This window comes from Pseudoliparis swirei, chromosome 23 (genome assembly GCF_029220125.1).
Source record: "Pseudoliparis swirei isolate HS2019 ecotype Mariana Trench chromosome 23, NWPU_hadal_v1, whole genome shotgun sequence".
NCBI classification, from domain to species: domain Eukaryota; kingdom Metazoa; phylum Chordata; class Actinopteri; order Perciformes; family Liparidae; genus Pseudoliparis; species Pseudoliparis swirei.
The window spans coordinates 2,870,713-2,888,212 of record NC_079410.1 but is presented as its reverse complement, the minus strand read 5'-3'; the positions used below and the strand labels follow the sequence as shown (position 1 = coordinate 2,888,212).

General features: G+C 48.9%; 1 protein-coding gene across 1 annotated transcript; it reads left to right on the top strand.

Moving 5' to 3' along the window:
- Positions 1-6,158: 6,158 nt before the first annotated feature.
- Positions 6,159-7,397, top strand: LOC130188395 (noggin-like). The gene has a single exon (XM_056406751.1). It carries the CDS (start codon positions 6,379-6,381, stop codon positions 7,048-7,050), a length of 672 nt encoding a protein of 223 aa, XP_056262726.1. The 5' UTR covers positions 6,159-6,378; the 3' UTR covers positions 7,051-7,397.
- The last annotated feature ends 10,103 nt before the right edge of the window (positions 7,398-17,500 follow it).

The following is a 17,500-nucleotide window of genomic DNA, read 5'->3' as shown; positions in this document are numbered from 1 at the left end:
GCTTTAAAAAAAAATAGGTTACGCGTTTTTTTGTAACGTGAATGCACCGGATTGATCCGGATCAGGTCGAACAAAATTCACCGGGCGACATGTTCCAGACTTCGAGTCCTCGAGCGCTCGGCGTGAAGTCGCGCGGTGAAACGCCGAAACAGAGACGCTTCTCTCTCGCGCCGCTCCACGGCTGATGGAGAACTTCTTCCGCTAATTTAACGATTCTCAAAAAAACCGTGATGTGCTTTCCACGGGCCGCCGCCGCCGCTTAGCTAGAGTTGTTTATTCGGCTAATTTGGCCGCGCAGGCTTTTTCCCCACCTCGCCACGCGCTTTACGGGGTCGCTTCATGAGGTCGCTTCATGAGGTCACTTCATGAGGTCGCTTCACGAGGTCACGTAATGAGGTCGTTTCACGAGGGCGTTTCACGAGGTCGTTTCATGAGGTTGCTTCATGAGGTCGCTTCATGAGGTCGCTTCATGAGGTCGCTTCATGAGGTCGCTTCATGAGGTCGCTTCACGAGGTCGCTTCATGAGGTCGCTTCATGAGGTCGCTTCACGAGGTCGCTTCATGAGGTCGCTTCATGAGGTCGCTTCATGAGGTCGCCTGGTCATGAGGTCGCTTCATGAGGTCGTTCACGAGGTCGTTTCATGAGGTTGCTTCATGAGGTCCCTTCATGAGGTCGCTTCATGAGGTCGCTTCATGAGGTCGCTTCACAGGGTCGTTTCACGAGGTTGCTTCATGAGGTCGCTTCATGAGGTTGCTTCATGAGGTCGTTTCATTAGGTCGTTTCATGAGGTCGCTTCACAGGGGCGCTTCATGAGGTCGTTTCATGAGGTCGCTTCACAGGGTCGCTTCATGAGGTCGCTTCATGAGGTCGCTTCATGAGGTCGCTTCATGAGGTCGCTTCATGAGGTTGCTTCATGAGGTCGCTTCATGAGGTCGTTTCATGAGGTCGCTTCACGAGGTCGCTTCATGAGGTCGCTTCACGAGGTCGCTCCATGAGGTCGCTTCATGAGGTCGCTTCATGAGGTCGCTTCATGAGGTCGCTTCATGAGGTTGCTTCATGAGGTCGCTTCATGAGGTCGCTTCATGAGGTCGCTTCATGAGGTCGTTTCATGAGGTCGCTTCATGAGGTCGCTTCACGAGGTCGCTTCATGAGGTCGCTTCATGAGGTCGCTTCATGAGGTCGCTTCATGAAGTCGCTTCATGAGGTCGTTTCATGAGGTCGCTTCATGAGGTCGCTTCATGAGGTCGCTTCATGAGGTCGCTTCATGAGGTCGTTTCATGAGGTCGCTTCACAGGGTCGCTTCATGAGGTCGCTTCATGAGGTCGCTTCATGAGGTTGCTTCATGAGGTCGCTTCATGAGGTCGCTTCATGAGGTCGCTTCATGAGGTCGCTTCATGAGGTCGCTTCATGAGGTCGCTTCATGAGGTCGCTTCATGAGGTCGCTTCACAGGGTCGCTTCATGAGGTCGCTTCATGAGGTCGCTTCATGAGGTCGCTTCATGAGGTCGCTTCATGAGGTCGCTTCATGAGGTCGCTTCATGAGGTCGTTTCATGAGGTCGCTTCATGAGGTCGCTTCATGAGGTCGTTTCATGAGGTCGCTTCACAGGGTCGCTTCATGAGGTCGTTTCATGAGGTCGCTTCATGAGGTTGCTTCATGAGGTCGTTTCATTAGGTCGTTTCATGAGGTCGCTTCATGAGGTCGCTTCATGAGGTCGCTTCATGAGGTCGCTTCATGAGGTCGCTTCACAGGGTCGTTTCATGAGGTCGCTTCATGAGGTCGCTTCATGAGGTTGCTTCATGAGGTCGTTTCATTAGGTCGTTTCATTAGGTCGTTTCATGAGGTCGCTTCATGAGGTTGCTTCATGAGGTCGCCCATGAGGTCGCTTCATGAGGTCGCTTCCATGAGGTCGCTTCATGAGGTCGCTTCATGAGGTTGCTTCATGAGGTTGCTTCATGAGGTCGCTTCATGAGGTCGCTTCATGAGGTCGTTTCATGAGGTCGCTTCACAGGGTCGCTTCATGAGGTCGCTTCATGAGGTCGCTTCATGAGGTCGCTTCATGAGGTTGCTTCATGAGGTCGCTTCATGAGGTCGCTTCATGAGGTCGCTTCATGTGGTCGCTTCATGAGGTCGTTTCATGAGGTCGCTTCATGAGGTCGCTTCATGAGGTCGCTTCATGAGGTTGCTTCATGAGGTCGCTTCATGAGGTCGCTTCATGAGGTCGCTTCACAGGGTCGCTTCATGAGGTCGCTTCATGAGGTCGCTTCATGAGGTCGCTTCATGAGGTCGCTTCATGAGGTCGCTTCATGAGGTCGCTCCATGAGGTCGCTTCATGAGGTCGCTTCATGAGGTCGCTTCATGAGGTCACGTAATGAGTTCATTTCACGAGGGCGTTTCACGAGGTCGTTTCATGAGGTCACTTTACAGGGTCGCTTCATGAGGTTGCTTCATGAGGTCGCTTCATGAGGTCGTTTCATGAGGTTGCTTCACAGGGTCGTTTCATGAGGTCGCTTCATGAGGTCGCTTCACAGGGTCGCTTCATGAGGTCGCTTCATGAGGTCGCTTCATGAGGTCGCTTCATGAGGTCACTTCATGAGGTTGCTTCATGAGGTCGCTTCATGAGGTCGCTTCATGAGGTCGCTTCATGAGGTTGCTTCATGAGGTCGCTTCATGAGGTCGTTTCATGAGGTCGCTTCATGAGGTCGTTTCATGAGGTCGCTTCATGAGGTCGTTTCATGAGGTCGCTTCATGAGGTCGCTTCACAGGGTCGCTTCACGAGGTCGCTTCATGAGGTCGCTTCATGAGGTCGCTTCATGAAGTTGCTTCATGAGGTCGCTTCATGAGGTCGTTTCATGAGGTCGCTTCACGAGGTCGCTCCATGAGGTCGCTTCATGAGGTCGCTCCATGAGGTCGCTTCATGAGGTCGCTTCATGAGGTCGCTTCATGAGGTCACGTAATGAGTTCATTTCACGAGGGCGTTTCACGAGGTCGTTTCATGAGGTCGCTTCACAGGGTCGCTTCATGAGGTCGCTTCATGAGGTCGCTTCATGAGGTCGCTTCACAGGGTCGCTTCATGAGGTCGCTTCATGTGGTCGCTTCATGAGGTCGCTTCATGAGGTTGCTTCATGAGGTCGCTTCATGAGGTCGCTTCATGAGGTCGCTTCATGAGGTCGCTTCACAGGGTCGTTTCACGAGGTTGCTTCATGAGGTCGCTTCATGAGGTTGCTTCATGAGGTCGTTTCATTAGGTCGTTTCATGAGGTCGCTTCATGAGGTCCCTTCACGAGGTCGTTTCATGAGGTCGCTTCATGAGGTCGCTTCACAGGGTCGTTTCACGAGGTTGCTTCATGAGGTTGCTTCATGAGGTCCCTTCATGAGGTCGTTTCATGAGGTTGCTTCATGAGGTCGCTTCACAGGGTCGCATCACGAGGTCGCTTCATGAGGTCGCTTCATGAGGTCGCTTCATGAAGTCGCTTCATGAGGTCGTTTCATGAGGTCGCTTCATGAGGTCACTCCATGAGGTCGCTTCATGAGGTCGCTTCATGAGGTCGTTTCATGAGGTCGCTTCATGAGGTCGCTTCATGAGGTCGCTTCATGAGGTCGCTTCATGAGGTCGCTTCATGAGGTCGCTTCATGAGGTCGCTTCACAGGGTCGTTTCATGAGGTTGCTTCATGAGGTCGCTTCATGAGGTCGCTTCATTAGGTCGTTTCACGAGGTTGCTTCATGAGGTCGCTTCATGAGGTTGCTTCATGAGGTCGTTTCATTAGGTCGTTTCATGAGGTCGCTTCATGAGGTCCCTTCACGAGGTCGTTTCATGAGGTCGCTTCATGAGGTCGCTTCACAGGGTCGCTTCATGAGGTCGCTTCATGAGGTCGCTTCATGAGGTCGCTTCATGAGGTCGCTTCATGAGGTCGCTTCATGAGGTTGCTTCATGAGGTTGCTTCATGAGGTCGCTTCATGAGGTCGCTTCATGAGGTCGCTTCATGAGGTCGCTTCACAGGGTCGTTTCATGAGGTTGCTTCATGAGGTCGCTTCATGAGGTCGCTTCACAGGGTCGTTTCACGAGGTTGCTTCATGAGGTCGCTTCATGAGGTCGTTTCATGAGGTCGTTTCATGAGGTCCCTTCACGAGGTCGTTTCATGAGGTCGCTTCATGAGGTCGCTTCACAGGGGCGCTTCATGAGGTCCCTTCACGAGGTCGTTCCATGAGGTCGCTTCATGAGGTCGCTTCACAGGGTCGTTTCACGAGGTTGCTTCATGAGGTTGCTTCATGAGGTCCCTTCATGAGGTCTTTTCATGAGGTTGCTTCATGAGGTCGCTTCATGAGGTCGCTTCATGAGGTCGCTTCATGAGGTCGCTTCATGAGGTCGCTTCATGAGGTCGCTTCATGAGGTCGCTTCATGAGGTCGCTTCATGAGGTCGCTTCATGAGGTCGCTTTACAGGGTCGCTTCATGAGGTCGCTTCATGAAGTCGCTTCACGAGGTCGCTTCACGAGGTCGCTTCACGAGGTCGCTTCACGAGGTCGCTTCACAGGGTCGTTTCACGAGGTTGCTTCATGAGGTCGCTTCATGAGGTTGCTTCATGAGGTCGTTTCATGAGGTTGTTTCATGAGGTTGTTTCATGAGGTCGTTTCATGAGGTCACTTCATGAGGTCGTTTCACGAGGTCGCTTCATGAGGTCGCTTCATGAGGTCCCTTCACGAGGTCGTTTCATGAGGTCGCTTCATGAGGTCGCTTCACAGGGTCGTTTCACGAGGTTGCTTCATGAGGTCCCTTCATGTGGTCGCTTCATGAGGTCGCTTCACAGGGTCGCTTCACGAGGTCGCTTCACGAGGTCGCTTCATGAGGTCGCTTCATGAAGTCGCTTCATGAGGTCGTTTCATGAGGTCGCTTCATGAGGTCACTCCATGAGGTCACTCCATGAGGTCGCTTCATGAGGTCGCTTCATGAGGTCGTTTCATGAGGTCGCTTTACAGGGTCGCTTCACGAGGTCGCTTCACGAGGTCGCTTCACGAGGTCGCTTCACGAAGTCGCTTCATGAGGTCGCTTTACAGGGTCGCTTCACGAGGTCGCTTCATGAGGTCGTTTCACGAGGTTGCTTCATGAGGTTGCTTCATGAGTTCGCTTCATGAGGTCGTTTCATGAGGTCGCTTCATGAGGTCGCTTCACGAAGTCGCTTCACGAGGTCGCTTCACGAGGTCGCTTCACGAGGTCGCTTCACGAGGTCGCTTCACGAGGTCGCTTCATGAGGTCGTTTCATGAGGTCGTTTCACGAGGTTGCTTCATGAGGTCGCTTCACGAGGTCGCTCCATGAGGTCGCTTCATGAGGTCGCTCCATGAGGTCGCTTCACGAGGTCGCTTCATGAGGTCGCTCCATCAGGTCGCTCCATCAGGGTGACGCTTCAGCTCCTCACTGAAGCGCCACCCTGGGCCCTCACAGAGTTAAACCTTCATACATCGAGACTTTAACGGCTCTGAGAGTCACTTCATGGACATTTATCCCCAAATTAAAGCCGGCATGTATTTGGCGTAAACCTTTGGAACTCCAGATGAAGCTCAGCGGTCATCATGTGAGCCGTGTGAGGAGAGTTGTGTCTGGCCGTCACATTCAAAAGGTGAAGTGACGCTTCATTTAAAGGGATGTGCATGTCCACATATATTAATAATCCTCCAGTTATGATCTTTATTTGCAAAGCTGTCACATAAGATAAAAATTCCAATCTTATTTTGTATTTTAAATGAGCAGAAATGTTCCCGGTTGCCGCGGAGACCACCGACCCGGGGCAGTGGGAGTGAATCTGTGGTGGGAAATCTTTCCGTTTATTAAAGAAAAAGTGAAATAAACGTATTAAAAACCATAAACGTTTCTCCTCCTATTGTTGTTTGTTTGTTTGTTTGTTGGTATCAATAAGTGAAGCTCTGGGATGTGCAGAAGCTCCTGCAGATGAAACACAATCATTCCCATTGTGAGGCTGATTTAAGGACGTCTGGAAAACCGACAGGGGGCGTCTCCTCTCGCTGCCCCCCCCACACTGCGTTGGAAGAAGGAGGTATTGGGGATCTCCTCCTAGACAACAAAACCACATTCAAAGCGAGGCACGCGTGTGACGTCACGCTCCGCGCGGAGGATATAACGGGGGTGGCGCGCTGCGCTTCAGAGGAGACAAGAGGGGGGGGGAGCATCATGCCGAGCCCGCGCGCACGGAGCCCGAGGAGACGCACATAGAGACGGTTACCCGCTGTTCCTGCTCCTGAGGAGGGTCTCCGTGATGGGGAAGTGACATCTCCACGGGACGCTCCAGACAGGCAGGTTGTTTTTGGATAAGGGCTCGCGCGTAATTGCGCACAAGAGAGTGTCCACTCCGCAGCGCCCTCCCCGACATGGATCAGACCCAGCAGCGCGTGGCCATGTATCTGCTGCTGCTCTCCCTGGGGCTGCTCACGCAGAGGGGGCTCTGCCAGCACTACTACCTCCTGCGCCCCATCCCCAGTGACAGTCTGCCGCTGGTGGAGCTCAGAGAGGACCCGGACCCCGTCTTCGACCCCAAGGAGCGGGACCTTAACGAGACGGAGCTGAGGAGCATCCTGGGGGACTTTGAAAGCCGCTATCTGTCCGTGCTGCCGCCCGCGGAGGACCGGTACACCGGGAACGACGAGCTGGACGACTTTGAGGCGCCGCAGAAGCCCGGCGGACTGCTGCCCAAGGAGATCCGCGCGGTGGACTTCGAGGTCCAGTTCGGCAAGAAGCACAAGCCCAGCAAGAAGCTGAAGCGGCGGCTGCAGCAGTGGCTGTGGGCGTACTCCTTCTGCCCGGTGGTGTACACGTGGACCGACTTGGGGAACCGGTTCTGGCCGCGGTTCGTGCGCGCCGGCGGCTGCCTCGGCAAGAGGTCGTGCTCGGTGCCGGAGGGGATGGTGTGCAAGCCCGCCAACTCCACCCACCTGACGGTGCTGAGGTGGAGGTGCGTGCAGAGGAAAGGGGGACTCAAGTGCGCCTGGATCCCGGTCCAGTACCCGATCATCACGGACTGCAAATGCTCGTGTTCGAGTTAAAGAGACTGACTTATAAATTATAAGCTTATTATTTTTGTGATTTGTTTAGCTGTTGGTCACGTGCACTGCAGAGCGTCGGAGTGCGTGTCGATGCTCTGCGTTCTCCAGCTCCTGTGCAGTCAGTGTTGGTAACAGAGCCCAGTGAGGAGAACACGTGGTGATGTTGTGTTCAAGGAGGCGCGGACACACAAGGACTGGCTGTGTTTTGTCTTTCTCCTCCATATTTTGGGGAAAGCAGATCGACCTCAAGAGTTAAACGTGGACTTATCGATCCTTGTTTTTATCCTGTAAATTAAGGACATGTGCTATTTATTCTTTATATTCGTACAATAAAACACTGAAATGACTTTTAAATGCGTTTCTCTTCCTTCTCTTGGTCACGTGGTCGGCACCAAGTCACCTGACCCTGTTCCCATGAGCAGGTAACACCATTGAACCAATGCATGGGGTCTAATGGGCTGTTGTGGATATCTCTGATGGATTTGGGGTTTATTAATGTTTGACTTGAAGCCAACATGGCCGACACACCTCCAGTGAACCAAGATGGCCGACACACGTCCAGTGAACCAAGATGGCCGACACGCCTCCAGTGAACCAACATGGCCGACACACCTCCAGTGAACCAAGATGGCCGACGCACCTCCAGTGAACCAACATGGCCGACGCACCTCCAGTGAACCAAGATAGCCGACACACCTCCAGTGAACCAAGATGGCCGACGCACCTCCAGTGAACCAAGATGGCCGACGCACCTCCAGTGAACCAAGATGGCCGACACCACGACTTCTTATCTAATCTCAACGTGTCGCTCATAGAACCCGTTACTGATAAAGGAAGAGAAGAGAGTCTGACGTGAAGGAATCAGTTGCTGCTAACGGCTCTCCCTCCTCCTCCTCCTGCTCCTCCTCCTCCATTTGCAGCCCAGCGGGAGTCGAGCTGAAGACTCTTCATCCATTAGAACGTCGTTGTGAAGCGGTGGGAACAAAAACACTTTGGGCTTCTCTGGTTGGCGGGAAAACTTTGTGCAGATGAAAATGTGTAACCAATAAAATGAAAATTAAACAATCAACAATCAAACAATCAATCAATCAACCCATTAAAATCCAGGAACACAACGACAACGAGCACCAATCAACTTAATGCTGATGTTTCTGCATCCAGCTCCAGGAACTTACTTATGTGCATCGTTGCAGTGACAATAAATATAAATATACATAAATATACATATATATATATATATATATACTATTTAAAGTGTGCACGGTGTATCGAAAGTAAATTCTCTCCAGGCCGTGAAAGGGTTAACAGAGTTCAGAATAAACTGAATATAATGATGTGAGATGATATAAGATATACAAATAATGATGATAATTAATAAAATAACTTTCAGATATACATTATATTCAGAATGTAGCTCTTATTACTTTTTTTTAGATTTTTATATTATAGTTATTTTGTAGATTCATATTCACAAAACATCAATCATGAAATATATAAAAGTGTTAAACATTAAAACAGTGGATAAAGTTGTAACACACTTAAGTTACCAATAATTAAAATAACAGAAAGGTTCATTAATGTCAGTTTATAAAGTAAAAGTACACGAGTTTCATCCTAAAAATGTATTTAAATGATAACAAATTGATCTGTTTGTGATATTAATGGATAATTATATAACTAATAGTTGAAGCTGGTGGAGGCGGAGCTAATATATATTTTTACTGACAATAACTTTTTATTTATGCATTTAAAATATAAATTAAGTGTGAATATATCTGTCAACTGAATATAAGTTTTATTAAATGTAATGGAGTAAAAAGTTTAAAGGAGCAGAAAATGGACAAGTAAAATAATTGAGTTTTTTAATAGATCTTAGTTACTATTGTAATAGATTATTTAAAATGTTGTTAATAGAAACTCTTTAACTGAAGTAATGACCGAGTTCGACTGACTCTGGATCAGATCATAAACTTTAAGAAAAACATCATCGAAGTCTCGGCCGCCATTTTGATTATTATTGTTATTAACAGACTAGTTTTAATAGTCACCCAGAATCTAAAGTAAAGTACTGAAGTAAAGTTTCCCACTGGTGGTGGTGGTGGGGGGGGGGGAATAAGCGAGTGAGCTGCTCTCTCTCTCTCTAAATCCCCCCCCCCCCCAGACTGTGGGGCACCAGAGAGCCTGTGTTTGGTTTCTGTTGTGTTTAGTGTGTAATGATGCTCCTCAGCCTCAGAGCCGTATGAGCGTGCACAAGCACATATGAGCGTGCACGTATGAGCGTGCACATAAGAGCGTGCACGTAGCGGACAGATCCCCCGTAGGCCTACTTGTCTCCGGTGAAGGTCTCTAGTCCTCTAGTCTGGTCCTCTAGTCTAGTCCTCTAGTCTGGTCCTCTAGTCTGGTCCTCTAGTCTAGTCCTCTAGTCTGGTCCTCTAGTCTAGTCCTCTAGTCTGGTCCTCTAGTCTAGTCCTCTAGTCTGGTCCTCTAGTCTGGTCCTCTAGTCTAGTCCTCTAGTCTGGTCCTCTATTCTAGTCCTCTAGTCTAGTCCTCTAGTCTGGTCCTCTAGTCTGGTCCTCTAGTCTGGTCCTCTAGTCTGGCCCTCTAGTCTGGTCCTCTAGTCTGGTCCTCTAGTCTAGTCCTCTAGTCTAGTCCTCTAGTCTGGTCCTCTAGTCTAGTCCTCTAGTCTGGTCCTCTAGTCTGGTCCTCTAGTCTGGCCCTCTAGTCCGGTCCTCTAGTCTAGTCCTCTAGTCTAGTCCTCTAGTCTGGTCCGCTAGTCTGGTCCTCTAGTCTAGTCCTCTAGTCTGGTCCTCTAGTCTGGTCCTCTAGTCTAGTCCTCTAGTCCGGTCCTCTAGTCCAGTCCTCTAGTCTAGTCCTCTAGTCTGGTCCTCTAGTCAAGTCCTCTAGTCTAGTCCTCTAGTCTAGTCCTCTAGTCTGGTCCTCTAGTCTGGCCCTCTAGTCCGGTCCTCTAGTCTGGTCCTCTAGTCTGGTCCTCTAGTCTGGTCCTCTAGTCTGGTCCTCTAGTCCGGTCCTCTAGTCTAGTCCTCTAGTCTAGTCCTCTAGTCTGGTCCTCTAGTCAAGTCCTCTAGTCTAGTCCTCTAGTCTAGTCCTCTAGTCTGGTCCTCTAGTCTGGCCCTCTAGTCCGGTCCTCTAGTCCGGTCCTCTAGTCTAGTCCTCTAGTCTGGTCCTCTAGTCTGGTCCTCTAGTCAAGTCCTCTAGTCTGGTCCTCTAGTCTGGTCCTCTAGTCTGGCCCTCTAGTCCGGTCCTCTAGTCTGGTCCTCTAGTCTAGTCCTCTAGTCTAGTCCTCTAGTCTGGTCCTCTAGTCTGGTCCTCTAGTCTGGCCCTCTAGTCCGGTCCTCTAGTCTAGTCCTCTAGTGTAGTCCTCTAGTCTGGTCCTCTAGTCAAGTCCTCTAGTCTGGTCCTCTAGTCTGGTCCTCTAGTCTGGTCCTCTAGTCAAGTCCTCTAGTCTGGTCCTCTAGTCTAGTCCTCTAGTCTGGTCCTCTAGTCCGGTCCTCTAGTCAAGTCCTCTAGTCTAGTCCTCTAGTCTGGCCCTCTAGTCCGGTCCTCTAGTCTAGTCCTCTAGTCTAGTCCTCTAGTCTGGCCCTCTAGTCCGGTCCTCTAGTCTAGTCCTCTAGTCTAGTCCTCTAGTCTGGTCCTCTAGTCAAGTCCTCTAGTCTGGTCCTCTAGTCTGGTCCTCTAGTCTGGCCCTCTAGTCCGGTCCTCTAGTCTGGTCCTCTAGTCTGGTCCTCTAGTCTGGTCCTCTAGTCTAGTCCTCTAGTCTGGTCCTCTAGTCAAGTCCTCTAGTCTAGTCCTCTAGTCTAGTCCTCTAGTCTGGTCCTCTAGTCTGGTCCTCTAGTCCGGTCCTCTAGTCCAGTCCTCTAGTCTAGTCCTCTAGTCTGGTCCTCTAGTCTGGCCCTCTAGTCCGGTCCTCTAGTCCGGTCCTCTAGTCTAGTCCTCTAGTCTGGTCCTCTAGTCAAGTCCTCTAGTCTAGTCCTCTAGTCTAGTCCTCTAGTCTGGCCCTCTAGTCTGGCCCTCTAGTCAAGTCCTCTAGTCTAGTCCTCTAGTCTGGTCCTATAGTCTAGTCCTCTAGTCTGGTCCTCTTGTCCTCTAGTCTAGTCCTCTAGTCTGGTCCTCTAGTCCTCTAGTCTAGTCCTCTAGTCTGGTCCTCTTGTCCTCTAGTCTAGTCCTCTAGTCTGGTCCTCTAGTCCTCTAGTCTAGTCCTCTAGTCTGGTCCTCTAGTCTAGTCCTCTAGTCTGGTCCTCTTGTTCTCTAGTCTGGTCCTCTAGTCTAGTCTGGTCCTCTTGTCCTCTAGTCTAGTCCTCTAGTCTGGTCCTCTTGTCCTCTAGTCTAGTCCTCTAGTCTGGTCCTCTTGTCCTCTAGTCTAGTCCTCTAGTCTGGTCCTCTAGTCTAGTCCTCTAGTCTGGTCCTCTTGTCCTCTAGTCTAGTCCTCTAGTCTGGTCCTCTTGTCCTCTAGTCTAGTCCTCTAGTCTGGTCCTATAGTCTAGTCCTCTAGTCTAGTCCTCTAGTCTGGTCCTCTTGTCCTCTAGTCTGGTCCTCTAGTCTAGTCCTCTAGTCTGGTCCTCTTGTCCTCTAGTCTAGTCCTCTAGTCTAGTCCTCTAGTCTGGTCCTCTTGTCCTCTAGTCTAGTCCTCTAGTCCTCGGCTCGCCCGAGGTGCCCAGCGAGGTAAATGCTTTTAGCCACCGGTAATCCATTAATGTAATGATCTCTTTGAGTATAGGCTATTTAATCCCCCCCCTCTCCTCCCCCCTCCCCCCTCTCCCCCCCCCTCTCTCTCAACCTCTAATCAACTTTATTTTCTCTTATTGTCCGATGGAGATTTTCTGAAGCCAAAACCTCGTTGCTGATTAAATTCTCTGCAGGGTTTAGATATTTTCTGCTGATCAAAGCAAACTTCTCCTCGTTAGTTTGGCTTTTTTTGCCAACAATATCAAACATAATGTTTTTCATCTCAGACGATACGGTTGGTTTGAATTCCTCCGGCTCGTTACCCCCCCCCCCCCCCCCCCCCCCAGGTGAGGCGACCGTACCTGAGGGATGTGAAGCAGGAGGTTGCTTCTCAAACATAAACATCTTTACTCACAGTTCCACTCGCTCACTGTTTTTCCAGACCTGAAATTCAACTCACAACAACCTGCACGGTATTGATTTATGTATTTGGATTTTTATTACATTTCAATAACTGTCCCAAGAGTTTATTCTCGCAGTAGATTCTACTATTATTATTTGTACGTTTTTCTATGGGTGTATTTTTTATTTCCTTTTCTTTTTACATTAGAATATTCTGGCTTCAGATTCAGCTGCTTTTGTTCCTGCATTGATTTATCTTAGAAATATGAATCAATATATCGAACGTGAACAAAGGGAGCATTTAGTTAGCTCTCTTTATTTCACTACTCATTTTCACTGAGCAGAGCCTGAACGCATCGCCACGTAACTGAAGTGAAACCTCCGCTGGCTGTCCATTAGCGGTGCTGCTAACGCTACAAGCTATCGCCACTAGCTAATGCTACTAGCTAACGCTACTAGCTAACGCTATGAGCTAATGCTACAAGTTAATAATACGAGTTAACACTACAAGCTAACGCTACGAGCTAACACTACGAGCAAACGCCACTAGCTAATGATACTAGCTAACGCTATGAGCTAATGCTTCAAGTTAATAATACGAGCTAACACTACGAGCTAACGCTATGAGTTAACGCTGTGAGCTAACACTACCAGCTAACGCTACTAGCTCTCCTCCTGTTGGTCTAAACACCGATTGGTTGTTTATAATTCAACAAATGTTTATGGCACACAGCAAGCTAACAGCTAATGCCCCGGTGGAGAGAATTAGAAGGGTGATTTACTTTTGGGGTCTTAATTTCAATACCTCTCAATATATTGAACACTGTGGCTTTTAAAGTGTTCTCCTCACATCTTGCCTTATCACTCCTTTAATGTGTAACTCGTGTAAAAAGCAGCAGAAGCCGGTGGCGTGCCGTCCTCTGAACGGCCGGCGCGTCCCGTCAGAAGTCGTATTTGTTCGGTAGCGGATGCGTCTGGCCCGCGGCCCGGTTCGCCGCGCTCTCCCACACGTCCGATAATTGGAGGTTTCTTTTGAAATACCCTCTCTCGGCTCCTCCGTGGTCACGATGTTCAAACTGAGATGCGTTGCGAGGTTGACGTGGATCTTTCCAGCGCTTTCATTTTCATTTCTTCGCTTTTCGTCCGCCGAAAATTTCCCAGAGCAGGGGGGGGGAGCGCGACCCCGCCGTTTGATGTCCAGAGCTCGTTAATCCAAACCTTCGTCTGGTATGCGAGGTCAGACCCGACTTTGATGCGCTCGGAGGGCGCCGCGCCGCCGAGGCTAAGGAGTCCGGGGAAGCTGGTTCGTTTACCGGAGATCGGGAAACCGCTAGCGACCCCGACGCGGCCCGGCCTCCGTCCACCGACTACCGTGAGGAGGAGGAGGTCCGGTGTGTCAGAGGAAGGAGAGCCGAGACGCTTCAAATGAAGCGGAATCAAATACTAAATTGTTTTCCCCCACACACAAAAACACGCGGGGTAATTGTTGGAATGCGTGGAACTTTTTAAAATTCATTTTTACATCTCCCCCCGAGAGAGACACCAAAGTCCCGAGATAACCCAGAACGAATAAACCCCCCCGACCCAAACAACACGACAAACAACACGTCACGGGTTATTCGCTCAGGCGTCTTTTTCCTCTCCATTTATTTGGTTGGAGTTCCTTCGGTAAAGGACGAGAAAGAGTCGTGTTTGTTATGTAAAGTTAAGCAACAACGAGCCCCCCCCCCCCCACACACACACACAGACACACACACTTTGCACCCGGTAGAGGAATTCACTGCAATTAACTCTTGAGCGTCACATGTTAATATGAAGCTTCAGACACACACACTCTCTCACACACACACACACACACACACACACAGGGGATCCTTTGCCTTTGTTCTCCCGGGGCTTTGGCCGCCCGCCACACCGCCTCAGTTGGCGGCACCTAGCTATAATTTCCTCACAATGGCTGGCGTGTGAGCCGTCCATCATGCCTCTCTCCCGTGTCTCCCTGTTTACCCCCCCCCCCCCCCCCCCGCCTGAACCTCTCGGGCCGCGGTGGATTTCGGGGTTACGCAAGCCTCCTGGAAAAAAAAGGGCTTGGTAATTAAAGCGCTTTGCACTCAACTTCAGATTTTCTATGGGGATCTTTTTTTTTTTGGAGGTTCGTGAGATTCTCGGATGCACTTCAGGATTTCTGCAAATAGTTTCCAGCCCCCCCCCCCCCCCCCATTCTCTCGTTCCTACCTAACTTCAGAAGGCGATGCCAGGAGGGCTGCTGCTGCTGCGGAGCCTCATTACTGAGTCTGAAACTGTCTTATCTCGAGTTTAGGATGACATTCAGGATTTCTTGGGGTTTCGCTGAAAACATGTTTCATGACTGCATTTAGAAATACAACTTTATCGTAAGGAAAGGAATTCAGTGAGTGAGGATGTCACAGTCGCCGTCCTCGTCCATATTTTGGGGAAAGAAGATCGACCTCAAGAGTTAAACGTGGACTTATCGATCCTTGTTTTTATCCTGTAAATTAAGGACATGTGCTATTTATTCTTTATATTCGTACAATAAAACACTGAAATGACTTTTAAATGCGTTTCTCTTCCTTCTCTTGGTCACGTGGTCGGCACCAAGTCACCTGACCCTCTTCCCATGAGCAGGTAACACCATTTACACAATGCATGGTGTCTAATGGGCTGTTGTGGATATTTCTGATGGATTTGGGGTTTATCGCATTCCTCTTAGAAATGCACATTTCTGTCATTTTCGGTCCGCCGTCTAACCCCCAACCTGAGATCGACTCACCCAGGTTTCTCTCATTCTCCACTGCTGTTTATAAAAGGAAGAAAAAAAACCTGGAAAAATATATTTGGGAAGAAAGAAACACCGGAGAAGCCACCCGAGGAGCTGGAAGCGCGCCGAACGTGCTGGATTCGTTTTGTAACTAGAATCCGGCGTCACGGCCTCCGTCCTTGGCCAGAGGGTTTCGGTTCCGGACGGTTCGGAAACAATTCACAATCCTTGAGATTCCTGCTCGCGCTGGGAGGCGAGTTGTCTGGTGGGGGGAGAGGGGTCCACGCTCCTGGACAGGCTCAGCTGGATTGTCTTTCTCTGGCGGTTGAACATTACGGGTGGTACACCAGCTTTTATAGTCGAGAGACCTTTTGAGCGTTGGAAGCCACGTCTTCACACCCTACATTACAAACATCAAACACAAGGCCGGTGGGCCGAATCCGGCCCGCCACGTTATTTCATCTGGCCCCCGACGTCTTGAAAGACATACGATCACCTTTTCTTCAAGACATTTATGAAAAATATACCGTGCTTTTATTGTGAAGGTTTCACATTTAAATGGATTCATGTTATAATATATACATTTTCATTGTATGTGGCCCCCGATGGCTTGAAAGACATCCGATCAACTTTTCTTCAAGACATTTGAGAAAAAATATCCTGTGCTTTTATTTTGAAGGTTTCCAATTTAAATGGATTTATGTTATAATATTAGAGGCATTTTATTTTATGTGGCCCCTGACGACTTGAAAGACATACGATCACCTTTTCTTCAAGAAATTTATGAAGAATATACCGCGCTTTTATTTTGAAAGTTTCAGATTAAATGGATTCATGTTAGAATATTAGAAAAATAGTTTTTTATGTACAATATTTCTACACTCAAATAAACAATAATTAAATAATAAGAGAGTTATTTAACAATATGTTGGGGAGTATTTTATATGTTTATATACTTCTGATACAACTGGCCCTTTAAGAGGCGGCCATAATGCGGATGTGGCCCGCAGTGAAAATGAGTTTGACACCCTGCCCTACATCGACCAATTAGATCAAATGTTGCTTATCGCCTTGAGTTTGGTTCAGCGGACCGATATTCGCGATGTCCGATGAAACCGCCCTCGAATAAAAACAGAACTTCTGCTGTAAACAACCAGGAGACGGAGAGCAGACGCCAGTTCCCCAGCGGAGGACGGACTATGCGACTTGTACTCGGGTCGTAAAGTATTTAATTGTTTTTATTTATTACTTTTCAGGCCAATATACAGTTTTTCATAATGAGGCGCAGCTGCAGCTCCGAAAAATACCCAGAATACACCGGGCAGCCGGCTGCGGGAGCTTCCTCCGGTCGGGTCAGACGGAGGTCGATGAACGTTCTCAGACGCTCACGAGTTCTTTTCGTTTACCGGACGGAAACTTTTCAACGAGGTTCCTTTGTCGCGTGAACCCGATGGCTACGTGGAAAGGGTGGTGTATGGAGGACATAAAACGACTTAAGTATACATAAATAAATGCATGAATGAATACAAGAATAAATAAATAAATGCTTAGATAAATGCATAAATAAATAAATACAGGAATACATAAATAAATGCTTAAATAAATGTATAAATATATTAAATAAATACAGGAATAAATAAATGAATGCTTAAATAAATAAATACAGGAATGAAACGCTTCCTCCGGTCGGGTCAGACGGAGGTCGATGAATGTTCTCAGACGCTCACTAGACCTTTTCGTTTACCGGACGGAAACTTTTCAGCAAGTTTCCTTTGTCCCGTGAACCCGATGGCTGCACACTTCAAATAAAGGACTGTGTAAAGGACTCAAGTGGAAAGGGTGGTGGTGGTGGTTCCTTTGCTATCAGTGGATATCACAGCAGTGAGCAAGAGGACGGGAATGCGTCCGACACCCTGAGATCAGCTGACGATGCCTTGCCCCAAAAAGCAGGGGGTTTGCCCAATGTTTGTAAAAAAACTAAAAAGATGTTACAGGGTTCGTACGGTCATGGAAAACCTGGTAAAGTCACGGAATTTTAAATGGTCATTTCCAGGCCGGGAAAAGTCATGGAAAAAACTTAAAATTTGGAAATTTGTTATAATCACATGTTCATCTGAGTTTGAGTTCATGGAGTTTGAAATAATGAATATGTTTTTTAAAGAAAGACGCTCAAAATATAAGCCGGCGTACGCTCTCAATACGCTACATTTTCAAACGTGTTCATGTTTATACCGAGATTTCACTTTGGTCATGGAAATTTGGTTTAAAGTCCTGGAAAAGTCCTGGAAAAGCATGAGTCAAACTGTGTCAGAACCCTGTACCGGGAGCAGAAAGCCCTCCAGGCTCCAGAGAGCGAGACTAAACCAACCGGGCGTCTCCATCCTGATGACAGGGCGCCCTCATTAACGCGCCTGTGGGTTGCTGATATAATTGCACGTCGTCGAGGCGCTGCACAAACACGTCACATTAAATACGGTGTTTCGTGACCCACTTCAGGCTTAATCTCAGATTTTTCGGCAGTGTGATTTAAACACGTTTGTGTGATGCGTTTCTTCCTTGTTGACGACAAGCTGCCGGGCGAGTCGC